Source organism: Pseudophryne corroboree, chromosome 8 (genome assembly GCF_028390025.1).
Source record: "Pseudophryne corroboree isolate aPseCor3 chromosome 8, aPseCor3.hap2, whole genome shotgun sequence".
In the NCBI taxonomy this organism is placed as follows: domain Eukaryota; kingdom Metazoa; phylum Chordata; class Amphibia; order Anura; family Myobatrachidae; genus Pseudophryne; species Pseudophryne corroboree.
The window spans coordinates 122,353,430-122,379,877 of record NC_086451.1 but is presented as its reverse complement, the minus strand read 5'-3'; the positions used below and the strand labels follow the sequence as shown (position 1 = coordinate 122,379,877).

The window sequence follows — 26,448 nt, the reverse complement described above, 5'->3', positions numbered from 1 at the left end:
GAGCTGCCAGCTGACTCACGCCAGGCATCTCCTGCTGCATGGCGCATTGAGGCAAGATGTATAAGGACACATCTGTATTCAAGGAGAGACAGAGGTCACAGTGTTAGTGGCTGTGTGAGTGTTGTGTGCGGGTGGGTTGATTGTGCAATAATGTTTGGCATATGTGTAAGGGACATTATGTGTATAAGGGCATTAATAAAGGTTGGCATAATGTGTAAGGCGCATTATGTTTATAAGGACATTAATAATGTGTGTCATATGTGTTAGGGGCTCTACTGTGTGGTATTATGTGTATAAAGGCATTACTAATGTGTCCCATTATGTGTATAAGGTGCTCTACTGAGTGGTGTTACGTATAGAAAGGGCACTATTTTGTGGTGTAATGTGAATAAAGAGCAATATGGTGTGGTGTAATATGAATAAGGGGCACTACTGTGAGGAGTAACGTATATAAGGTAAAGTGGTACTACTGTGTGATGTAACGTGAATAAGGGGCACTATCGCATGATATCATGTGAATAAAGTTGCACTACTGTGTGGCATAATTTGAATTGGGGGTACTATTGTGTGGCCATGCCGCTTGCCAGCAAAAACATGTCCCTTTTTGGGCTGTGCGCCAAATGTGCGCACTGTTCCTTTTTAAAATATAGGGTAAAGGAACACCAAAATAAGGACTGCTATGGGTGCGAGGTGATGGTACTGGGAAAAGGGTGCAGGGACAGAGGCAGAACTAGCGGTGGTGCTAGGGGCACCAGCCAAAATCTTGCCTAGGGCATCATATTGGTTAGGGCCGGCTCTGACTCTGCTCCCCCAGGTGTGTGAGTACTGATTAGGAGAGGGCTGGATCTCTAGGTAGCAGGCAACTGACTTACGTGAGCTTAAAAAGCTGCTCTATGGTCTGCTGGTATTGGTTAGTACAACTAACAAGTGTTGCAAGGAGGACACTTACCAAGGGTTAATCCATTACTGTCAATACCAGCGATTATCAGCAAGCAAAGTACATCTTTAATTACTTTAATAATAATTCTTAACACAGCAGTTTATCAATTATATCTCTTTGTTCTCACAAACTCACCTTCCTCCTATGCTGTTGTGACAGCGTTGACAAGCGCTACCTTAACTCTTCATTATTCATTCACCATACTAACACACAAGACACAATCCCCTATCCTGCATAAGGACTCTAACAGACCAATATCCAAGTTTGGCCTCCTTGCTCATACTGAGTCGGACGCAAGTGGTAAAGTGGACGGATCATGTGACTTTCAGCATAATTTGCAGCAATTCACAGATCTGGGCGTAGTAGTGCGTGGCAATTTACAGTATACACTGTAGCTGTCTCCTCAGGGTGCTTTTCAGTTGCCCACCTCTGTGTCCTATCTCCTTTATTTCAGATTTCATGATGTGCCTACTTTAAAAAAAAATTTTTTTTATATGAAATTGCAATACAGCTGCATTTTGTCAGGGCTGGACTGAACCCCTCCTACCCCTCCATGAACAGTGCACTTCCTTTCTGCCAACAAATTATTTGTTTCTCAGCAAACCCCTCTGGTCAGCTTAGCACAATCAGGATATATGTGCATCTTACCCATAACAACTTGAAATCCTCCCATATTTAAAAGACACATTTTTCAACATGCCATGCACGGGATTTAAACTTACAATTTCACGTACTGATGTCAGATGCTTAACACATGAGCTATTTGCTCCTGTGTAGCAAATTGAGTAATTCTAACTATATATAAGCCAGCTGTATTCTTACTAGTGATGAGCGGGTTCGGATCCTCGGGATCCGAACCCGCCCGAACTTCACATTTTTTTTCACGGGTCCGAGCAACTCGGATCCTCCCGCCTTGCTCGGTTAACCCGAGCGCGCCCGAACGTCATCATCCCGCTGTCGGATTCTCGCGAGATTCGGATTCTATATAAGGAGCCGCGCGTCGCCGCCATTTTCACACGTGCATTGAGATTGATAGGGAGAGGACGTGGCTGGCGTCCTCTCCGTTATAGTAGAAAAAGACTGAGTATAAAGACTGAGTGACTTACTTATAATTGTGGGGAGGATTGGGGATGGGGAGCAGCTGTTAGGGAGTACAGTGCAGGGTTTTGATTATACCACCAGTGAGTTTAATCCTTTGTTTGTTTCTCTGCCTGAAAAAAAAACGCTCCACCATATCTGTGCTCACTCAGTGTGCTGCACTGCTGCATGATATATCTGTGCTGAGTGCACTGCTCACACTGCCTAATTGTGGGGACTGGGGAGCAGTTATAGCAGGAGTACAGTGCACAGTTTTGCTGACAGTGACCACCAGTCCAGTATACGTTTGTCTGCCTGAAAAACACTCCTGTCTGTGGTGGCTTTTTTTTCTTCATACTAGTTTAGCAGTCTGCTGACAGCGTCCACCAGGTCCGTTATTATTTATTATACAGTATATTATATTTATTTTATATATATCTAGCAGTACGGTAGGCCACGGCTGTACCTACCTCTGTGTCGTCAGTGCACTCGTCGTCCATAAGTAATATAATACTATACTATCCATCCATCTACATTGTATACCTGTGGTGGCTTTTTTTTTCTTCATACTAGTTTAGCAGTCTGCTGACAGTGTCCACCAGGTCCGTTATTATATTATACAGTATATTATATATATATAAGCAGTACGGTAGGCCACGGCTGTACCTACCTCTGTGTCGTCAGTGCACTCGTCGTCCATAAGTAATATAATACTATACTATCCATCCATCTACATTGTATACCTGTGGTGGCTTTTTTTTTCTTCATACTAGTTTAGCAGTCTGCTGACAGTGTCCACCAGGTCCGTTATGCAGTATATTATATATATAAGCAGTACGGTAGGCCACGGCTGTACCTACCTCTGTGTCGTCAGTGCACTCGTCGTCCATAAGTAATATAATACTATACTATCCATCCATCTACATTGTATACCTGTGGTGGTTTTTTTTTTCTTCATACTAGTTTAGCAGTCTGCTGAAAGTGTCCACCAGGTCCGTTATACAGTATATTATATATATAAGCAGTACGGTAGGCCACGGCTGTACCTACCTCTGTGTCGTCTGTGCACTCGTCGTCCATAAGTAATATAATACTATACTATCCATCCATCTACATTGTATACCTGTGGTGGCTTTTTTTTTCTTCATACTAGTTTAGCAGTCTGCTGACAGTGTCCACCAGGTCCGTTATACAGTATATTATATATATAAGCAGTACGGTAGGCCACGGCTGTACCTACCTCTGTGTCGTCAGTGCACTCGTCGTCCATAAGTAATATAATACTATACTATCCATCCATCTACATTGTATAACTGTGGTGGCTTTTTTTTTCTGCATACTAGTTTAGCAGTCTGCTGACAGTGTCCACCAGGTCCGTTATACAGTATATTATATATATAAGCAGTACGGTAGGCCACGGCTGTACCTACCTCTGTGTCATCAGTGCACTCGTCATCCATAAGTAATATAATACTATACTATCCATCCATCTACATTGTATACCTGTGGTGGCTTTTTTTTTCTTCATACTAGTTTAGCAGTCTACTGACAGTGTCCACCAGGTCCGTTATACAGTATATTATATATATAAGCAGTACGGTAGGCCACGGCTGTACCTACCTCTGTGTCGTCAGTGCACTCGTCGTCCATAAGTAATATAATACTATACTATCCATCCATCTACATTGTATACCTGTGGTGGCTTTTAGTTGTGCGCATTAAAATATGGAGAACAAAAATGTGGAGGTTAAAAAAATAGGGAAAGATCAAGATCCACTTCCATCTCGTGCTGAAGCTGCTGCCACTAGTCATGGCCGAGACGATGAAATGCCATCAACGTCGTCTGCCAAGGCCGATGCCCAATGTCATAGTACAGAGCATGTAAAATCTAAAACACAAAAGATCAGTAAAATGACCCAAAAATCAAAATGAAAAGCGCCTGAGGAGAAGCGTAAACTTGCCAATATGCCATTTACGACACGGAGTGGCAAGAAACGGCTGAGGCCCTGGCCTATGTTCATGGCTAGTGGTTCAGCTTCACATGAGGATGGAAGCACTAATCCTCTCGCTAGAAAAAAGAAAATACTGAAGCTGGCAAAAGCATAGCAAAGAACTGTGCGTTCTTCGAAATCACAAATCCCCAAGGAGAGTCCAATTGTGTCGGTTGCGATGCCTGACCTTCCCAACACTGGACGGGAAGAGCTTGCGCCTTCCACCATTTGCACGCCCCCTGCAAGTGCGCCTTTTTTTTTCTTTGCATCATGTGCTGTTTGGGGAGTATTTTTTTGAAGGGCCATCCTGCCTGACACTGTAGTGCCACTCCTAGATGGGCCAGGTGTTTGTGTCGGCCACTAGGGTCGCTTAGCTTAGTCACACAGCTACCTCATTGCGCCTCTTTTTTTCTTTGCGTCATGTGCTGTTTGGGGAGTATTTTTTTGAAGGGCCATCCTGCCTGACACTGCAGTGCCACTCCTAGATGGGCCAGGTGTTTGTGTCGGCCACTTGGGTCGCTTAGCTTAGTCACACAGCTACCTCATTGCGCCTCTTTTTTTCTTTGCGTCATGTGCTGTTTGAGGAGTATTTTTTTGAAGGGCCATCCTGCCTGACACTGCAGTGCCACTCCTAGATGGGCCAGGTGTTTGTGTCGGCCACTTGGGTCGCTTAGCTTAGTCACACAGCTACCTCATTGCGCCTCTTTTTTTCTTTGCGTCATGTGCTGTTTGGGGAGTATTTTTTTGAAGGGCCATCCTGCATGACACTGCAGTGCCACTCCTAGATGGGCCAGGTGTTTGTGTCGGCCACTTGGGTCGCTTAGCTTAGCCATCCAGCGACCTCGGTGCAAATTTTAGGACTAAAAATAATATTGTGAGGTGTGAGGTGTTCAGAATAGACTGGAAATGAGTGTAAATTATGGTTATTGAGGTTAATAATACTATGGGATCAAAATGACCCCCAAATTCTATGATTTAAGCTGTTTTTTAGGGTTTTTTGAAAAAAACACCCGAATCCAAAACACAACCGAATCCGACAAAAAAAATTCGGTGAGGTTTTGCCAAAACGCGTTCGAACCCAAAACACGGCCGCGGAACCGAACCCAAAACCAAAACACAAAACCCGAAAAATTTCCGGTGCACATCACTAATTCTTACCCTAGACCACTGCAGTCTGCAGCTAAGCAGGTCTACATGTGACTGCAGGCTAGTAGAAGGGACAGCAGGGATTGACTCAGTACATCCTACCTGCCTATGGGGCTAATTCAGTTTGTATCGCAGTGTGCAATCCAACCGAAAAGATGTGGGCGCATGTGCAGCTCCCGTCTTGTGCATGCACCCGCATTTTCTGCGGGGGGCCAGCAGAAAATGCGATCGCCTCCTCCTGTTAATCAGGCAAAGGCGGTCGCGGGGCGGCGGCAACGCTCCTTTTCCAGGGAGGAGATGGAGTAGTTCGAGGGTGATGCAACGTAAATGGTGGGCGGTGTGGCGCGAACGGGGGCGTGATTGCAGCAGCTGCGTGATGTCATCCTTAGTTTCTGCTAACAAGCAGAAATTGGGAAGCAGTCGCAATTTCTGCTTATTGAAGGGGGGAGGCGCCGGGCAGCATGCTGGGGGCCTTGCCCAGCGATGGGCAGCCCCCAGCATGCGACCAAAAGGATAGCAAATTCTGCTGATTAGCAGAATTTGCTATCCTTACTGAATTAGCCCCTATAGCAACACACTAAAACCTTGTAGAATCTTTGATAAGGTGCATTGACAGATGAAACTGATCCAATGCTTACTACATTATATGTCAGTATTTATGTATGCAAGTTGTTTTATACTGTAGTTATGGTATATAAATAAATCGGATGAATGTGTTTAAATAGCATTATTTACATTTATTATGCAGGAGTTGAATTAGAATTGGTTCTAGTAATTGGTTATTTTTCATTTATTTCTACCGTTTACTAGAACAAGCAGAGAGAGAGAGAGAGAGAGAGAGAGTGCGCCTGTATTCTAAGCGCAAAATCTACAATTAGTATGGTGTACAGTTGTGACAGATACAGTATGCTTCAGCGCAGAGTTGGATGCATCGCGAGATGCCCCAGATGGGATGTGCATCCCAGCTATCAGGATGCCAGTGGTCATGTGACCAAAGCTACCAACCCCCGAGGATTAAGGTAGGGTATGGGATCGGGGGGCAGAAATACTTACCCCCTCCAATGTCGGTCTCTTCAATGTCAGGGTGCTTCGGTCGGTCATGTGACCGCCAGCATCCCAACCACCAGCATTTAGTTTGTATTCCCCTCAGACTCAGCATATAGGTATAAATATGCTATTTGTATGCACCTTTTATTTTACTATTTTTCTTTAAACACAGCATCAGTCTCGCAGTGTCTAGGTTACCTGTGTACAGTTCTGTGTCTGTGTATTCATCCACTTTCTTGTGATGGAGAATGTAATCTGAAACTTTGGTTCCTATAGCAGCTTGGACATCCAGCCATTCAAGAGCTACAACGGTACTCGAGGGCTCCATGTTGGGAGAGAGACGGAACCTGCAAAGAGGCACAAATAATGAAAAAGGGTTCTAAATATAATATGTTACCTTCTCTATACAGCATAAAGAAAAAGGAGGATTTTGATACTTACCGATAAATCCCTTTTTCAGAAGCCATAGGGGACACTGGCACAACTTCAAGACTGTGGGGTTGATGATGGGGGCTGGCACTTTAAATAATCTAAGAAGTGAAACAGGCTCCTCCCCCTCTATCCTCCATCATCCCTCAGTTATGAATTAGCCGAGAGGAGATGGGAAAAAGAGAACAGAAACTATACAAGGGAAGAGAGCATATAACAATTAAATAAAACAGAACAACAACGGGCAGGTGGCCAGTGTCCACTATGGCTTCCGAAAAAGGAATTTATCGGTAAGTATCAAAATCCTCCTTTTTCTGTCAGCCACTAGGGGACACTGGCACAACTTCAAGACTGTGGTGACGTCTAAAGTTTCCCCCCTGGACGGGAGATCGCTGAGGACCTTGCAAAACAAGATGGCCAAACCATGAAGATGAAGCAGCAAAAGTATCAAACTTTTAGAATATAGCAAATGTATGAATACTGGACCAAGTGGCTGCACGACAGAGTTGAGACATGGTAGCCCCCTACTAGAGGCCCACGAAAGCCCAAGTGAACGCGTAGAGTGGACAGCAATGGATACTGATGGTCACCTAGACTGGTGGAGATAGGCCTGACGAACAGTCAACTTAATCCGGTGGGCCAGGGTCTGCTTAATAAAAGGCCACCCCGTGATGAGGGACATCATAAAGCATGAATAAAGCATCATATATCCTGAAAGACGCAGTCCACTCTACGCAAATCTTCAAGGTTCTCGCTATATCCAGAGAAGAAGGTGTCCCAGAATCGTCCTGCAAAGATGGAACCACAATAGGTTGATTGATGTGAAAAGCCGACATGACCTTTGGGAAGGAAAGAAGCATGTGTTCTCAACTCTACCCGATAATGAAAAATGAAAAAGGGTGGTCTGCAAGACAAGGCACTTAATTCAGAAACCCTCTGGGCCGAAGCTATGGTTGGTAGAAAAGCAGTCTTCCAAGTAAGATATCGAAGGTCAGCTTCTTACAAAGGTTCAAAACAGGTTGACTGTAGAAATTCCAGCACCAGATTTAAATACCAAGGAGCTGTAGGTGGAACAAATGGAGGTTGTACCCGTAGAACCCCTTTTAGAAAGGTTTGCACATCTGCCAGGAGTGCTAAGCGTTTCTGAAAAAAAAAAATGATAAAGCAGATACCTGGACCTTCAGGGATCCTAGACGAACCGTGAGAGATGAAAAGAATCCAATTGAAATCCTCTTCGATCACACCAAGCTATAAAGGATCACCAGATGCGATGGTAATGAGCTGCCGTAAACGGTTTTCGTACTCGCAACATTGTGGGGATCACACATTCTGGAATTCCTTTTCTTTTCAGGATGTCTGCCTCAATAGCCATCCCGTTAAATGTAGCCGTGGTAAATCTGGTCCTTGCTGGATAGATCCGGATGCAGAGGAAGAGGTCAAGGATCGTCCGCTAGAAAGCACAGGTCTGAATACCAAGCCCTCTGAGGCCAATCTGGTGCCACCAGGATCACCGTGACTGACGCCTATTTGATTCTCTTGAGAATTCAAGACAATAGAGGGAACGGAGGAAACACGTAAAATAGGTTGTACGGCCAAGGCATGGCTAGAGTGTCCACAGCTTCCGCTTGAGGATCCTGGGATCTAGAGCTGTATCTTGGAAGCTGATGATTGAGACGGGATGCCATGAGATCCACGTGTATATACTCATCAGTACATACTGTGAGTGGGGCACGCTCCTCCTCCTTTGAGGGTTTATACAGAAAGTTGCACATGATTATTGCAAAGTAAAGATTGGTCTACACTTCTCTGTTTTTCATTTTCTTCTATGAACTTTGGAGAATCTTTATACAAGAGTCTTTTTGGATTTGAAGTGGACCCCTTTAAGGATTATCCAGAAATACTATATCATTAAGAAGAATGCTTCAGCTGGTCACTATTGAAGGAATGTCTTGTCTTTTTTATGTTATAATATCATAGCAGTTTTTTTAGCGCCCTGGACACAAATGAGTGTCTCTTTCTTTTTGTCCATGAGATCCTTGTCTGGACACCGCCAGCGTTGTATCAGATCGTTGAATTCCTCCTGGTGTAGTGTCCATTCTCCCGGATGTAGTGTCCATTCTCCTGGATTTTTATCCTGACGGCTGAGGTAGTCTGCTTCCCAATTGTCCACTCCTGGAATGATTACTGCCGAGAGAATCACTGCATTGCATTCTGCCCATTGGAGAATACGTAACACCTCTTGCATTGCCTGGCAACTGTGAGTTCCGCCTTGTTTGTTTACGTATGCTACAGCAGTTGCATTTTCTGATTGAACTTTTACCGCCTTTGATCAAAGAGTGTGGGCGGCTTGTACCAGCACATTGTAGATCGCTCTCAGTTCCAACACATTTATTGGCAACAGCAATTCTTGTGGAGACCAGTAGCCCTGAAGATGGGTGTCCAACACAACCGCGCCCCATCCCCTGAGGCTGGCATCCATCGTGAAGAGAGTCCAGTCCCACACACCTAACCGCCTGCCCACAGTGAGATTGTGCAGCTGGAGCCACCAAAGAAGCAAAAGTCGTGTCTCTAGAGTTAGAAGAACTAACTGTTGAACATGTAGATGCGACCCCGACCATTGATGTAATAGGTCCAGCTTGAAAGGACATGAATGAAAACGTCCGAACTCCAGAGTTTTGAAAGCAGCTACCATCTTCCCAAACAGACGAATGCATAAATGAACTGATACCCATCGTGGCTTGAGAACAGCCCGGACCAGTTTGTGTATACTCAGAGCTTTGTCTTGTGGCAGAAAAACTCTCTGTGCATTGGTGTCAAGGATAACACCGAGAACTGGAGATGCTATGATGGCTGAAGGTTGGATTTCCTATAATTGATTATCCATCCATGTTCTAACATAACAATGGGGTAAATTTACTAAGATAGGAGTTCTATTTAAGATGGGATGTTGCCCGTAGCAACCAATCAGATTCCAGGTATTATCTTCTAGAAGGTGCTAGATAAATGAGAAGTAAAATCTGATTGGTTGCTATGGGCAACATCCCATCTTAAATAGAACTCCCATCTTAGTAATTTTACCCCATTGTATGTTAATAGAGCATGCTCCTGGAGAATGAGATTGGATGGAGCCTTGAGGAGGAGGTCGTCTAGGTATGGTATTATTGTGATTCCCAATGATCTGAGGTGCAATGATCTGAGGTGAGCAATCATCACTGACATGACCTTGGTAAACACTCTGGGTGCTGTGGACAGTCCGAATGGTAAGGCTCTGAACTGAAAATGATCCTGTTGAATCGCAAACCTGAGAAACACTTGCTGAGGTTCCCAGATCAGAATGTGGAGATATACATCCTTGATGTCTAGAGATATCATGAATTCCTTTGGTTCAAGGCTCGAAATCAATGAGTTGAGTGACTCCATCTTGAACCGGTAATAAGACAGTAACTGATTTAATGATTTCAGGTTCAGGATTGGTCTCACCGTTCCATCTCATTTTGGAACTACAAAAAGTTTGAAATAGTAGCCCTTTTTCCATAGACTCAGTGGTACCGGCATTGGCACAGCTGATTCTACTAAGGTCCATATTGCACCTTGATGGGCTAAACATTTGTCCAGAAAGATGGGATGACTTAAAATATTTCTTTGGTGGTAAAATTTTGAAATCTAACTTGTATTCTTGGGAGATGATGTTGCAAATCCATGCATTGTCAGATATTTTCAACCAGGCACCATCAAAATTTTGAAACCACGCTCCCACTGTACCTGGGCTCCGGTGGGATGGAAGAACGTCATGCCAAGGCCTTTTCTGTAGGCTTTGGGTCTTGATGACGAGCAAGGGTGTAGATCTTCCACGTCCTCTAAAAGGTTGAGTGGAACGGAAGGATCAAAAGGAGGTTCCAGTATAAGAGCATTTAGATGGTGGTGGAAGGATCGGTAAGAAGGTAGATTTACCACCTGTAGCTTGTAGAAATAACGTGTCTAGTTATTTCCAAAAAGAATGTCACCTGTAAATGGAAGTGCCTCTGCCACTCTTTTTGACTCCCAGTCTACTTGCCATGACCTCAGCCAAGGGGCTCTTCTGGCTGCAACAGTTGCTGCTGAGATCCTCGAGATAACTTGTTCAATATCTCTAGCCACTTCTCATAAGTATATAGCTGATTCTTTAATGTGTTCTGCTAGGATATCTACGACTTCTAACGGAACCCCCTCTTGTAAATCTTTAATCAACTTAGTGGCCCAATGCTCCACTGCCATGTTCACTCAGGAACTCACCAAGGTTGGTCTAAGTGCAATCCCAGCGGCCGAATAGATGGATTTCAACATGGTGTCCAACTTCCTGTCAGAAGGGTCTTTCAAAGAAGTTGCTCCCGAAACAGGTAATGCCATTTTCTTTGACAACCTGGAAAGAGAGGAGTCCACTCGAGGTGATTTCTCCCATTTATCCGTCATAGCTGATGGAAACAGATAAATACTAAGGAATCTTTTGGCATCTAAAATCGCTTGTCCTGTTTTTCCAAGCCTCCGTCAACTGATCATCCAGCTTCTTTGAAAAAGGATATGTGACCAAATAACGCAGTATCTTTCGACTCCGGTGTTATAGTTTAAAATTTTTTTAAAACTTGTCTTATAGCTAAAATAAGAGGGTCAACCCGATGAGAAGTTTCTGGTAGAACTTCGTCATCTGCGTCTGTAATTTCGCCCAACTCACGATCGTCCTCCTCAGTTTCGTCCTGATAGAGAAGTTCTTCTCTGGATTCATCGGACTGAAGAATTAAGGGCATGGGATATTTCTTAGCCTTGGACACTGTCTGCAGCTGTTTCCTGGATGAGTCCAAGCATTTTGTGAGACCCTCTACCGACCTGGCTAATCCTGACACCCAAGGTGGTTCTGTAGAATTAGAAGGTACATCACTTTGAGGAATCTCCCTAACCGTCTCACGAGTCTTCCGTAAAGCAGCCACCTCAGTATGGAATTGTGAAATGATTCCTGTTAGTGCTACTGCCCAGGGGGTAAAATTAGCATCTTGGGATGGGTTAACTAACGTAACCTCCAAAGCACATGCCTCACGCAGGAGGAATCGTCCGTGTGAGCTTTTTTTGTTACACTTCGTACAGACTAACAATTTTTGTGACGCCTTATTTGCTGGTCCCTTGCTCATTTTAGAGACATGTACAATTTTCCACCAGCACTCTCAATAATATAGAGAAAGAGAGAGAGGAAAGTCAGAAGGATAGAGGGAGGTATTTGACTGACTCCCCTATTCTAAATCCCCACAGCCACCAGCCTGTAGTTTGTGCAGGCTTTTACGTTTCTGGCAGTCTGTAGCACTGTGCACCTGTCTCTGCTCTACAGTGCAGATTTCTGAGGAGAAAGAAACAATTTTCGCCATTAATGAGCTGCCTAGCTGAGGAAAGAGTTTGACTGACAGGTTGAAAACCCGCCAACTCTGCCTCCATCCCCTATGCAGAGGCACCCATCTCACCAGGTCCCCGCCATTTTGAGTGGATGCCTCAATTAAACAATAAGCTCATGTCCTCCTCCCCCTCTATAAATTAGACTTTAGTCTTACTGCACTGGAATGCTGGACTATCTCTCCAGTTCAAGATAAAGTTTGTGTTTAATGCTGATAAACACTGCCGCGCTGTGTAATGACAGCACGGCAGTACAGGGAAATGGCTACTACATACATGATACCGGCACTGCACAGGATGCGGCTGCTCCACAATGTACAGAGGAACCACTCATTACCCCCACGCTGCTGCGCCATGTCGCGGACCAGACACAGCGGGGAGAGAAGGACAAACTGGAAGCGGGCGCCGCACTCTTCCCCCACACTGCCACGCTGTGTACTGTCAGTGCGACAGTGCAGGAAGACCTTAATGCCGTTGCTGGAGAGATAGCTGGGAGCAGGCGCGCACTATTTCCCCACGCTGATACACTATGTCTGTCAGCGCGGCAGTGCAGTGGGAGTCCCGCCGCTATCACGGCCAGTGTGACCGGGCAGAGGAGGGGATGGAGGCCAGCCACTGTGCCTACAAGGAATCTCACTCACCAAACCGGAGCCTCAGGATGCGGCTATGATGGGAGGAACAGTGCTTCTCTGGTTAAGCGCTGTTCTCCTGTGCAGCTTGCTGCTGAAGTGTGACCCGGACCCCACTTCTCTGGATAAGTGGCGAAGGGTTTCTGAGGCTAAGGGAACTTATTCAGAGACCCGCCGCCAAGCTGCCCGACAGCGGATACGGCCAACGGGCGACCCAGCGGTGGGGTGGAGGTGAAGGGGGGAGTGAAGTTTCTTCACTCCCCCGTCACCCAGCTCCATATGCGTGCATGTTAATATGGATGAGATTGTCCATATTGGCCTGCATGCACATGCAACATAGCATCAACTAACGATGAAAGAGCGCGGGGCCGCGCATCATTCATCGTTGGTGCCTACACACTAACCGATACGAGAACGTTCATATCGATCACTGAAATCGCTAAGTGTGTAGGGCCTTTAATTCCCAGGAAAGAATAAAAAGAAGAATTGAAATTAAGTAAAGTAATACAACTGAGCCGGAGCTTAGTCAGCAGTGACCGGCTCCCTCTGCACAAATTCAAAACTGGGGGATGATGGGGGATAGAGGGGAGGAGCCTGTTTCACTTCTTAGATAAAGATGTAAGCCACCACCATCACCCCCACAGTCTTGAAGTTGTGCCAGTGTCCCCTAGTGGCTGACAGAAAAATTAATACAGGTTGAGTATCCCATATCCAAATATTCCGAAATACAGAATATTCCAAAATACGGACTTTTTTGAGTGAGAGTGAGATAGTGAAACCTTTGTTTTCTGATGGCTCAATGTACACAAACTTTGTTTAATACACAAAGTTATTAAAAATATTGTATTAAATGACCTTCAGGCTGTGTGTATAAGGTGTATATGAAACATAAATGAATTGTGTGAATGTAGAGACACTTTGTTTAATGCACAAAGTTATAAAAAATATTGGCTAAAATTACCTTCAGGCTGTGTGTATAAGGTGTATATGTAACATAAATGCATTCTGTGCTTAGACTTATGTCCCATCACCATGATATCTCATTGTGGTATGCAATTATTCCAAAATACGGAAAAATCCCATATCCAAAATACCTCTGGTCCCAAGCATTTTGGATAAGGGATACTCAACCTGTACTTATTAGTATCATAGTCACATTTTCCATATACAATGTAATGAAACACAGATGATCTCACATTCAGCATGTGTTGCTTTAACAATTATTTGGACATCTTCCTCCTGGCAATAGTCCAAAAGAGAAGGAAAAATAAGAAAGCCGTAATGGTAATAAACATATTTGTATCAGACGATGGAGTTAATATACAGTATATATAACAAGCTATATCATGTCGCCATCATCCTTACTGGATATTTTTTTATCAGGCCTCCGGTACTAAAGAATATACCTCTTAAAAAAAGTATACTTGGATATGTACCCAAGGATAATTTGGTTGCATCTCCAGAGGGCATACTACATGAACATACTGTACTGTACTCCACTTATGATTACTCGCTCTCATTCCTCCTTTCCATGCGTTATTCTACCATCAGCACATACCTTTATATGCATTTTGCTTGGGCATTACAGTAATGATGAATACAGTATATGTATGCCACAATAACTGGTGTATGTCTGACTCTATATCAAAGTTGACACTCAATAACATATTTATAATGGGTGCACGGTGTGTTAATTATAGTTAAATATAGATAGCCATTGGAGCTGTTCTAACTGCTCTCCTGAGGGGTGTTGGGATTCCGGCGTTGGTCACATGACTGCATGATGCCAAACGCATCCCATTCAGAATGATGGCGGATAAATTACAGTATGTAGCAGGATAGGGCAGGTGTTCTAGACTGCAATCCCAGGCATATTAAATAGTTACCAATGGAAAGCATTGTAAATACTAGGTCAGGTCGTAATTGTTTTATATAAATGAGTATTTGGGTTTAAAAATGACAGATGTATTAACCTGGAGAAGGCATAAGGAAGTGATAAACCAGTGATAAGTGCAAGGTGATAAACGCCCCAGCCAATCAGCTCCAATATGTAAATTAACAGGTAGGAGCTAATTGGCTGGTGTGTTTATCACCTTCCACTTAACACTGGTTTATCACTTCCTTATGCTGTCTCTAGGCTTAATACATTTTCCCCAGTCTTCTGAACAAATGTAGGAGAATCAAGTTTATTTTTGCTTTCCAAACCTTGGTAATATACTGTACAATAACAAACTTTAGCATCTGCAGCCCAGTCTAACATCTATTCAAAAGTTGTCAGTTAAGGTCAAGGCTGGGGACACAATCATTTGACAGTGACTTACATGGGTGGGGGAAGAGGACTGCAGTTTGGTAATCCATTATCATCAAAAGCAGCAAGATCACATCGACACCAGTCTTCAATGACTTCACCCTTCCCAGAACACCAATATAAGCTCATGAATGCACTTTTAAGCACCTGCAGAATGTAAAACACCAATTAAAATTGTTTTCTTGTTATATTTTGTAGCCATTATGCCATAACATTACCTTACTGCTGGAGATAATGTCCTAAAAATCTGTAAGAAAAGACCTCGTTTGTTTCATGCATTGCAGCGTTCAGATGGTGGATTAAAATGCCTGCGACCCCCCCCCCAATAACTAGTGGTGCTGAGAGGCAGTGCTCAGATCATTGCAGCACTATATTCGCATAACTAGGCATGACTCATTTTCCACAGATGTAAACCAATTAGAAGCCAGTAGCCTAATCCTAACATCATGTGAACTTGTGTAACAAACAGTGTCACACACTGGGGCAGAGCTATTGCCAGAGATATTTTCTGATGCATTGTGAGGAAGAAGTAGCTGTGTGAGTAAATGAAAGCCCTTTTATTAGTCACAGCTAAAACTGGTGACACTACTAGTTCTAGTGACATATTTCACAATGCTACAAGTGGTGGCATTACTACTGGTGCTGCTATTGGTGACTGAAACTACTGGGACATTAGGCATTACTATATATGTCATTGGGTACAATTACTACTGGTGACATTAGGCATTACTATATATGTCATTGGGTACTATTACTACTGGGACATTAGGCATTACTATATATGTCATTGGGTACTATTACTACTGGGACATTAGGCATTACTATATATGTCATTGGGTACTATTACTACTGGGACATTAGACATTAACATATATGTCATTGGGTACTATTACTACTGGGACATTAGGCATTACTATATATGTCATTGGGTACTATTACTACTGGGACATTAGGCATTACTATATATGTCATTGGGTACTATTACTACTGGGACATTAGGCATTACTATATATGTCATTGGGTACAATTACTACTGGTGACATTAGACATTAACATATATGTCATTGGGTACTATTACTACTGGTGACATTAGACATTACTACAGCAAATGTGCCATTGGGCAGTAATACTACTAGTGACAGTAGGAATTACTGTATATATGCCATTGGGCACTATTACTACTGGTGACATTAGACATTAACATATATGTCATTGGGTACTATTACTACTAGTGACATTAAACATTACTACAGTAAATGTGCCATTGGGCACTATTACTATTAGTGACATAAGGCATTACTGTATATGCCATTGGGCACTATTACTACTGGTAACATTAGGCATTACCAGAGCCGTAACTAGGTGTGTGCGGAGGTGGCACCGCACATAGCGCTACAGAGTTAGGGGCACTGTTGGCAGCACTTGTCAATTATCTGGTTTAATTACTTTCACTTACAGCTTCCCCCCTTTTTTAAGCCAAGCATCTTCTGACCGCCACTTGCTCCTACCCTGACCCCTTCTGTCCTCTAATACCTATACAGCATTTTATGAACTCAACTTAAGATTTCTTTGTTATTCAGTCACACTGTCCTTTATTACATTTCAAAATGCTGACATACCCGGGATTCAAACCCATTGCCTGTGGCAGTGCAGTCAGACAATTTATTCATTGAGCTATCTTCCCTTTTCATAGAAAGCTAGAGAATTCTTTTTGAAGCTTACCTTGTACTTTGTGAAAATGATCAGCATTGCAGCTGAGTAGATTTATGTAGGGTGTGGCCGCAAGGGATTGGATGTGTGGTTGTACACTACATAGATCTGCTCAATTGCAATGCTGATTGTTTTTTTTTTACAAAGTACCAGTAGCTTCATATAGTGTTCATAGTTTTTATGTAGGATGAAATAGCTCAATGAGTAGGGTGTTTGATTAGAATTCAACAAGTTATATGGGTATGGCAGTATATTGAAATGTGTTATTTAATAAAGGGCAGTGTAACTGAATAACAACAAGCTCTCAAGTTAAGTGCGTGAATGTGGTATAAAGAGCATTTGTGTAAAAATCTATTTTGTTGCAGTGGTCTATAAATGTGCATGCACCTTATGTCCCTATTGAAAACAATAGGTGGGGGGTAGGGGGCACCAATTCTCTCTCTGGCACAGCGCACTAAAAGGTCTAGCTATGGCTCTGGGCATTACTATATTTGTCATTGGGCACTATTACTACTGGAGACATTAGACATTACCATATATGTCATTAGGTACTATTACTACTGGTGACATGAGATATTAACATATATGCCATTGGCCACTATTACTACTGGTAACATAAAGCATTACTATATATATCATTGGGCACTATTACTACTGGTACCATTAGACATTACTATACTGTATATGCCACTGGGCACTATTACTACTGGTGAAAATAGGCAATATCATATATGCCATTGGGCACTATTACTACTGGTGACATTAGGCAATATCATATATGACATTGGGCACTATTATTATTATACTATACTGTATATGCCATTCAGCACTATTAGCAGACCCTCCAATATGACCCGCCCCACTAGGTACAAAATGCTCTGTTTCTGGACTTCCCTCTTAATTTATTATTGCCATCACCTGTGAAGAAACAGCTTTCTTATCATTTAACTAGTTCAACACAGGTGATGGAAATCATAAATTAAGAGGGAAGTCCAGGAACAGAGCATTTTGTACCTAGTGGGGCGGGTCATGTTGGAGGGTCTGTATTAGTACTGGTGACATTAGACATTACTATATTTGCCATTGGGCACTATTACTACTGGTGACATTAGACATTACTATATATGCCATTGGGCACTATTACTGCTAGTGACATAAGGCATTACTACATATGTCTTTGGGCACTATTACTACTGGTGACATTATTGGGCTTTTCTAATACCGTTGTTTGTTATCACTACTACTGGTGTCATTATTGGGCATTATTTTTACTTGGGGATTACTAGTTACTACTTCACTCCAGGGCATGCTAAATGTGAAAAAATTATTCTAAGATATGGAAGCCTCTTCCTCCATTCATGTGATATACCCAGTAATACACAACATAGCTACCCTGCATGCCCTGGAGTGTTAAACTTGATTTTAGCCTTTGCCCCAGGTCTGTTGTAAATCTTGCAACACCCTTGGTATGGGAACTGTCAAACCACAAGTACAGGGATTGTGATGTGGTTCTTGAACTGCCTAGCATTCCCTAAAGCAGAGCATATAGAGAAGGAATGCTGTACTCCCGAAGTTTCACTGTAAAAATATTAGTTTCATTGGTCCTCAGTGGAAATCTCCAATTTAAAAATTAAATGTAATTTAATTACTAAATACTAGTTACCAGCCCGTCAAAATGACAAGACAACATAACAGTAATTTCAGTGCTGGCAGCTGTGCACGCCCGAATGCAGCAACACTTGCATTGCTCTGTCAAGCACCATTTATTAGCCACCAGTGCACAAAACACTTGAATTCCACTCATAGAGGTGAGGAGCAGAGTTAGCCTTTTATTATATAGGATACTCTTGTTTATATATATTAAGAATGTGCGTGTAAACTTCAAAATCAAACAAGTTACGCTGCGCAAACTGGTGTACATTCAATTTACATCAGTCTCATACAATTTATATTCACATTTAAATGTCCCAACTCTAAAAAGTAAAGAATCAACAATAAAAATGTATTAGGGGTTTTCCAGTCATATGACTTTAATTCAATTAGCTTGTACATGCCCTCTATAAACATTCACAATATACATTGGTTAAACTTTCTACTGTCATTCTGTGTATTCTGGACACATTTTATATCATTAGATATAAACGATAATAATAATAATAATAATAATAATAATAATTATAATAAAAATAATAATAATAATTATTATTATTATTAAGCAGAATTGCTCTACATTGATGCCCTGGATATAATAGCTTGTGAGATGGAACCTGGTTTTGACTTTTAAATGATTGCCATCAGAATGGTGTTTGTGCCTGCATCTCACTGACTCTTACATAAGCCCCAATATCTTCTGTACTCTCTGCTTTTAATACAGTTGTATCTAGGGAGCAGCACTGTGTTGTATCCAAGGGTATGTCCCCATCTTTGAGTTACTTACATCTGGGATCCACAAGTAGTGAGACTTGGCTTTCAATGAAATTTCACTGGTGGGTGGTGCCTGCCCTACAATACCACATTTCAACACTAGATGCTCAAGTACGCAAGTTTACATATGAAATGCCCACAAAGGTACAGCTGATACAAACTCTACAGGTGCAGGCTCTAATAACTTCTGCTCCTGCTATTTTTATAAGACTGAGCATTTTTTTTATATCCATTTCATTTTTAAAATTGTAAGACCTATATGAGCAGTTATGTACTTTTTTTCCTCCTGTCCTTTATTTAAGGTTACTTTGAGAAACATCTGACATACCTCCCAACTTTTGAATCGTTTCGGAGGCACAACCGTGGATGAAAAGGGGGTGGGGCTGCAGAAGAAGGGGCAGGATCTTTACATAAAGGGCAGGGCCTCACCGCACAACCCCTGTTATCGGCATTTCAGGGGCATGCCCAGCACTCCCTGACCAGCTGAGCAGCCCCGGCCTCACTCCCTGCCCTGATTAGAAGTCATGCACATGGCATCTGATTCACTGTTCATTGGCTCTCCCAACCTGCCCCCCCCCCCCAAAAAAAAAACCACAAAAAAAACCACACACACACCTGCGGGACACTGCAACCAGTGGATGGAACAGCAAGACAGTGTCCGAATAGCGGGACTGTTGGTATTGGAATGGTAATGGAAACATTTTTAACTTATCGGTATGCAATGTTAGGAATGTTATTGGAAAAAATGCAAACTTATCGGACTATGGCCCTCATTCCGAGTTCTTCGCTCGCAAGCTGCTTTTAGCAGCATTGCACACGCTAAGCCGCCGCCTACTGGGAGTGAATCTTAGCTTAGCAAAATTGCGAACGAAAGATACGCAATATTGCGAAAAGATTCATCTGTGCAGTTTCTAAATAGCTCGAGACTTACTCTTCCAGTGCGATCAGTTTAGTGCTTGTCGTTCCTGGTTTGACGTCACAAACACACCCAGCGTTCGCCCAGACACTCCTCCATTTCTCCAGCCACTCCCGCGTTTTTCCCAGAAACTGTAGCGTTTTTTCACACACTCCCATAAAACGGCCAGTTTCCGCCCAGAAACACCCACTTCCTGTCAATCACACTCCGATCACCAGAACGAAGAAAAAACCTCGTAATGCTGTGAGTAAAATACCAAACTTCTTAGCAAATTTACTTGGCGCAGTCGCAGTGCGAACATTGCGCATGCGCAATTAGCGAAAAATCGCTGCGATGCGAAGAAAATTACCGAGCGAACAACTCGGAATGAGGGCCTATATTTTACAATATCTGGAAAAAGACTTAGGGGTTCACATAGATAACAAATTAAGCAGCAGAACCCAAAGTAAGAGTGCAGCAAAGAAGGCCAATAAGCTATTAGCATGCATAAAACGGGGAATTGATGCAAGGGACGAGAGTATTATACTCCCATTATATAAATCACTAGTGAGGCCACATCTTGAATACTGTGTGCAATTTTGGGCACCATATTACAAAAAGGATATCCTGGAGCTACTGTAGAAAAGGTTCAGAGGCGGGCGACCAAACTAATCAAGGGCATGGAGACGCTGGAATACGAGGAAAGGCTTGCAAGGCTAGGCATTTCTACATTGGAAAGGAGGAGACTAAGAAGGGGACATGATCAACATCTACAAATAAATAAGGGGTCAATACACAGAGCTTGGGAGGGACCTGTTTTCCATAAGATCAGCACAGAGGACACGTGGTCACTCGCTTAGGTTAGAGGAGAGGAGTTTCCGCACATTGAGGCGAAAAGGTTTTTTCACAGTAAAGACAATACGTGTTTGGAATTCCCTGCCTGAGAGAGTAGTAATGGCGGACTCACTCAACACCTTTAAGAATGGGTTAGATAAATTCCTATTGGATAAAGATATTCAGGGTTATGGTGCGTAGGCACGCATTATAGTTAATATAACTAGTCCTAACATAAAAATAACTAGTCCTATAATAAGACTGCATAGGAGACCACAAACAGGTTGAACTTGATGGACAATTGTCTTTTTTCAACCTTAGTTACTATGTTACTATGTATCTATAGATACAGTATTCATTGTAAACATAAGGTATGGCATAAAAGTCAATATATCCTTCATTTGGCTTACACATTAGTGTTTATCTGAAAATGGTAGCATGGTAAAAAAAACAAATAGATATTATTTCACACAGCACTTTACACTCATTTTATTTATTGATATTACTTTTGTCCAATGTAAGGACAAAGAGAACATACAAATACCAGCTAAGGGAAAAGGAAACAGAGGAGATTGTCTGGGATGTGTGAGACCAGTCAGAAAATGTAAAACCTCTATTCAAATATAAGCAATATTATAAAGTATATAAGGTATATTACATTAGACAATGATACATTTAAATAATTTTAATAAAACATGTTGAACATGGTGAAAATATTACATATCTAAGAATAAAATATCAACAATGTAGAATTGCGACACACAGGTATAACAATATAGATCTGGATAGAGTCTACTGTGTTAACTTTTCATTTTATATATCTGACAATTGTAAATACATTACAGTACATAAGTGACTGTGCGTTTTGCTCTTTTATGTTAGGAAATATGAAAAGCTTCTGATTGTTATTACCGTTTTACAGAATAACTGAGGTCACTCTCCTTTAACACTGACCTAAACTGTCAGTTTTAATACTTTCAGAAGTAAAGCTTTCACCTTAGAAAAAAAAGTATCAAGACCAATTCTTTTTGAATAATATATATCTGCATTCAGTTAACTTTAATACATTTTGTTTTCGAAGTTAAAAATGTCAGTAGTTTGCATTTATATTAAAATTATATTTTAATTCTATTTATGTATACAATTGCAACTCTGGTCATTTATTATTGCCTAAATCGCTATAGCAGGATGCCAGGCTATTCATATTGCTTGACAGAAGACATTAATCAAAGTACTTCACCAAATGAGCAATGTTCTGAACATGGAGTTTTTATCAGTTTAGTTTACATTGCAGTTACATTGCTAGCAATGTGCTGTATAAACAAATGTATGGTTTATATATGTACCAATATTTTTTTCAGCTACACTTTACAGGCAACTATCCTTATCTCAAGTATGAGGTCAAGGTTAATTGTAAATGAACCAATCACAAATAACCATACTGCTTAGTTGTGTTAATTTGGTATGTTGGTGTTTTATAGCTATACAAGTGCACAATCACAGAATAAAATCGCATTGAAGTCTTTGGGGGGTATCCAATTAGCCGTGGTTAATTAAATGGTTAATTGTCTTGCCGGGGGTTATCCAATTATCCCTGATAAGCTGGCACGAGCTGCGGCTTATCTGGAATTTTGTTTCACCTGCCTCAGGCAGGATAAACCAAATCCCCAGAAACAGCCCTGTTTTCACCCAAAAACGGGAATGTTTCTACCGAAAAAACACAGGTTTCACTGAACATGTGTGTTCTCGGGAGACAATATATGTTTTTACAGGCAACAAAACAGCAATTTTTTGCACCCGATGTATCTTCACCTGTAAATGGATACCCCCCTAAGTCATTCAACACTTGCCTGTAATGGTAATTAATACATCCCTGAAGACCACAATAGGGCCACTTAAAAGTAAAAAGAAGCTGCATTCCAAAGTCTTTGATCGGTGCTCCTTTACCTCCTTCTAACCAGATACAACTTATTTGTATAAAATTCATTATCTCCTATTCTCAAGAAACCAAACATCAACCTTACCTCTCTTCCCAGCTTCTCCTGCAGTTCTCTCCATTTTTTTCCTCCATCCTTTTTAATGGTCCATGAATACCTCTATTTACAGTGCATCGTCTGCTTCACTCTCTAACCATGGAATCCCTCGAAGCTCTGTCCTTGACCTACCCTTATTCAAATATCACAGCCCACCTGGTGTCTTTACTGGTTGGCAACATAACATTCTTTCCAATCCCTCATGCCTGCTACTGCACCTTGGTGTCATTCTTGATACTTTAATCACCATAATCAGTCCCTTGCACTGTAATGTCACTCCTTCTCTCCTTCTTCATTACAGTGACAATTATGCCTCTCTCAATGTTGATGTTACAAAAACTCTTATCCATTCCCTCATTGTCTCCTTGCTTGACTACTGCAACCACCTGCTATCTAGCCTTCTACTAACTTAAAGGGCCCATACATTAGGAGACAATTGGGGCAATTTCCTGTTCTCCCTACGGCTGGGTTGGGGGATCGGGGAAACCCATGTTGGAAAACCTCGATTTGCCAATTTTGACCTAAAAAGCATTGGGATCGGCAAGTCAGAGATTTTTTAAAGGCTGTTTATTTTTATGATTCCCCGATGAATTGCCGATCATTGATGTCTGTTCATCAGCACCAGGGAATCGGGGTCATAGATGTCTGGCCTGCATTATTCCATCTACATTCTAAATGTATCTGATCTTTATCTTATGCCACTCTACAGTAGCTTCCAATTACTGACAGAAGACAATTCAAGCCACTTAATCTCACTTCCAAAGCCCTCAATAATACCTTTATATGTAAGACTTGTATTTCATATGATTTGCCATTTCACCTGCCTGGAGTTGCAGACCTCTGTAGCACCTTATTTATTTTGAGTGAAAATGAAGATTCTGGAATACCCATGAATCAACGTGAAGCAGATCTGGTAGCACTGTTCTAGTTAGTGGAGATAACAGACAATTATTTACCTCTCTTGTAGCATTATCTTGAATTAGGTTGAAAAGGGGAGTGATTCGGTTTATCTCCAGGAGTACTGGGATCGGGCTGACTTGCTCCTTGCCAGCTCGTCGGCACAAATGGCAGCTGGATGGGCAACGCCCCTTCTCCTCACAGTGGATTTCAACTCCCATAATAAGCTGGTCATCCGATAACATCTGTGCTGTCAGCAGCCCTGAGAGGTAAGTGATGAATGGCATTGACTTCAGTTCCTTCTTGCTGCCCAACTCGGTGGTTTCTATGTATGATTAAAGTAGAATTATTGTTTAATAAAAGAACTTAAAAAAGTGTAGTATATGTCAATTTAATGACAAAGGGTTTTCTTTACTAAGCAATGGATTTTAAAACCCCAAAATTTTTGCTGAGTAGCCTGTCATATTTAAAAGGTCAATAATAACAATAAATGCAAAATCCGGTTTGTTTTGCACTAAATATTATTGCTCTTTTAAATATGGCAGGCAAAGTCTGCAAAAATCGAGGGTTTTCAAAATCCATTGCTTACAGTAGTAAATATACACCAAAATATTATTACGATGTAAAACCACAAGACATTATATCAATAAGCTTTCATACTTATTATACATGTTATTGTTATACAATTTCATGTCAACAATATTTGCAAGAAAGGTTTAAAGATGACCTGCTGCCGCTACCACAGGTCTTTCATGACAATTCACTAGTCCCATTGTAATAATATTACAACTGCTTTTATTCACAATTTTAACGTCACAGATAGAACATGATGTAATTATCTATGTGGTATTCCACTGCCATCTACTGGTGTAACAAGAACAATATAATGGCATAAGGTTCTATCACTGCCTAGTGTGCCTTAACATGGTACATAAGTTTCAAGTTAAAACTTTCTCAGGTTCAGTTTACAGAGATATGTATACAGGGAAACTTAAACAGTATACTAAGGGGGGTATTTATTAAACCTTGGAGAGAGATAAATTGGAGAGAGATAAAATATCAGCCAATCAGCTCCTAAATGTATTTTTTCAAGCACAATCATATAATCAAAATTCCATGACATATAACCTACGCAACACATACAAACGTTCTACTTAAAAGAGAATCTGTGCATTCCACAGATTAGATATTTGTATGACATTGGAATAAATGCCAATATACTTGGCTTTTTTTATTTGTACCTCCATGACTTTCAGCTAGATAATCATATCTTGTCATTAAGTTCAATATACTTCATAAAGAAGCAGGTGTTTTAAGAGAGGAGGGGCCCCGTGTGTAGACTCCGGGTGGGCCCCCTCCACTCTACTGTGCCGTAGCCTCTGGCATTATGCCGGAGTCTACTGCGCATGCGCAGGTCTCCGGAAACATGGCGGCCACCATGGTCCGAAGACAAATTTTGTACTGCGAATGCACGGTGGCCCGTCGCAGGACTCCAGAAAGCTAAGTATTAAACCAATATGGGTGCAGTGTGGGTCCCAACTGGATTCATGCTCCCGTGTGCACCACACACATTGCACCCAAGATAGAAACACCAATGTAAAGAAGATAAGTCACACCCACCTTACGCATATAGGCCCTCATTCCGAGTTGATCGTTCGCAAGGCGATTTTAGCAGAGTTGCTCACGCTAAGCCGCCGCCTACTGGGAGTGTATCTTAGCATCTTAAAATTGCGAACGATGTATTCGCAATATTGCGATTACAAACTACTTAGCAGTTTCAGAGTAGCTTCAGACTTACTCGGCATCTGCGATCAGTTCAGTGCTTGTCGTTCCTGGTTTAACGTCATAAACACACCCAGCGTTCGCCCAGACACTCCCCCGTTTCTCCGGCCACTCCTGCGTTTTTTCCGGAAACGGTAGCGTTTTTATCCACACGCCCCTAAAACGCCGTGTTTCCGCCCAGTAACACCCATTTCCTGTCAATCACACTACGTTCGCCGGAGCGAAGAAAAAGCCGTGAGTAAAAATACTATCTTCATTGTAAAATTACTTGGCGCAGTCGCAGTGCGAATATTGCGCATGCGTACTAAGCGGAATTTCACTGCGATGCGATGAAAAATACCGAGCGAACGACTCGGAATGAGGGCCATAATAAACAGCCCAAGTGTCATGAGAGACAGCTTCATATATACATTCAATACCCGGGATGCAAGTGCCAACAGAACCAAAAATTGGACAAAACAATAGAATTTGAGCAAAGCCGAGGGTACTAAATGTATCAAAAACACCAACACTACTGGGGATTCTAGATACAATGTTATGCCTAATGAATGGGCCATCACTATGGTGGCCAATCCCGGGGAAGAGGAATTAGTGTGATCACGGGATTTAAAAATTGGCTGGGATTCAATCCCGGGAATGTGGCTACAAATCCCGGGGATTTCATGATTAAGAAGCTCCTTTGTTTTTTCGGGTGTAGTACTGGTGACCGGCGGTCTCCTGACCGCCGGTCACCTTACCGACGCCGGGATCCCGGCAGCATACCGACGCCGGGATCCCGGCGGGGAGGGGCGAGTGCAGCAAGCCCCTTGCGGGCTCGCTGCGCTCGCCACGCTGCGGGCTTGGTGGCGACCTGCGGTCGCCATGGGTTCTATTCCCACTCTATGGGTGTCGTGG

The 26,448-nt window shown here is 42.2% G+C and overlaps 1 protein-coding gene across 1 annotated transcript in view; it reads right to left on the bottom strand.

Annotated features, from left to right (window-relative positions):
- Positions 1 to 26,448, bottom strand: part of ASTN2 (astrotactin 2) — a 1,124,462-nt gene that overhangs the window by 126,329 nt on the left and 971,685 nt on the right. The window contains exons 16-18 of the mRNA XM_063936906.1: positions 23,832 to 24,097; positions 14,993 to 15,126; positions 6,400 to 6,548 (exon numbers count right to left, since the gene is read on the bottom strand). Of these exons, the coding sequence (XP_063792976.1) occupies positions 6,400 to 6,548; positions 14,993 to 15,126; positions 23,832 to 24,097 (549 nt within the window). The remainder of the gene's footprint in view (positions 1 to 6,399; positions 6,549 to 14,992; positions 15,127 to 23,831; positions 24,098 to 26,448) is intronic.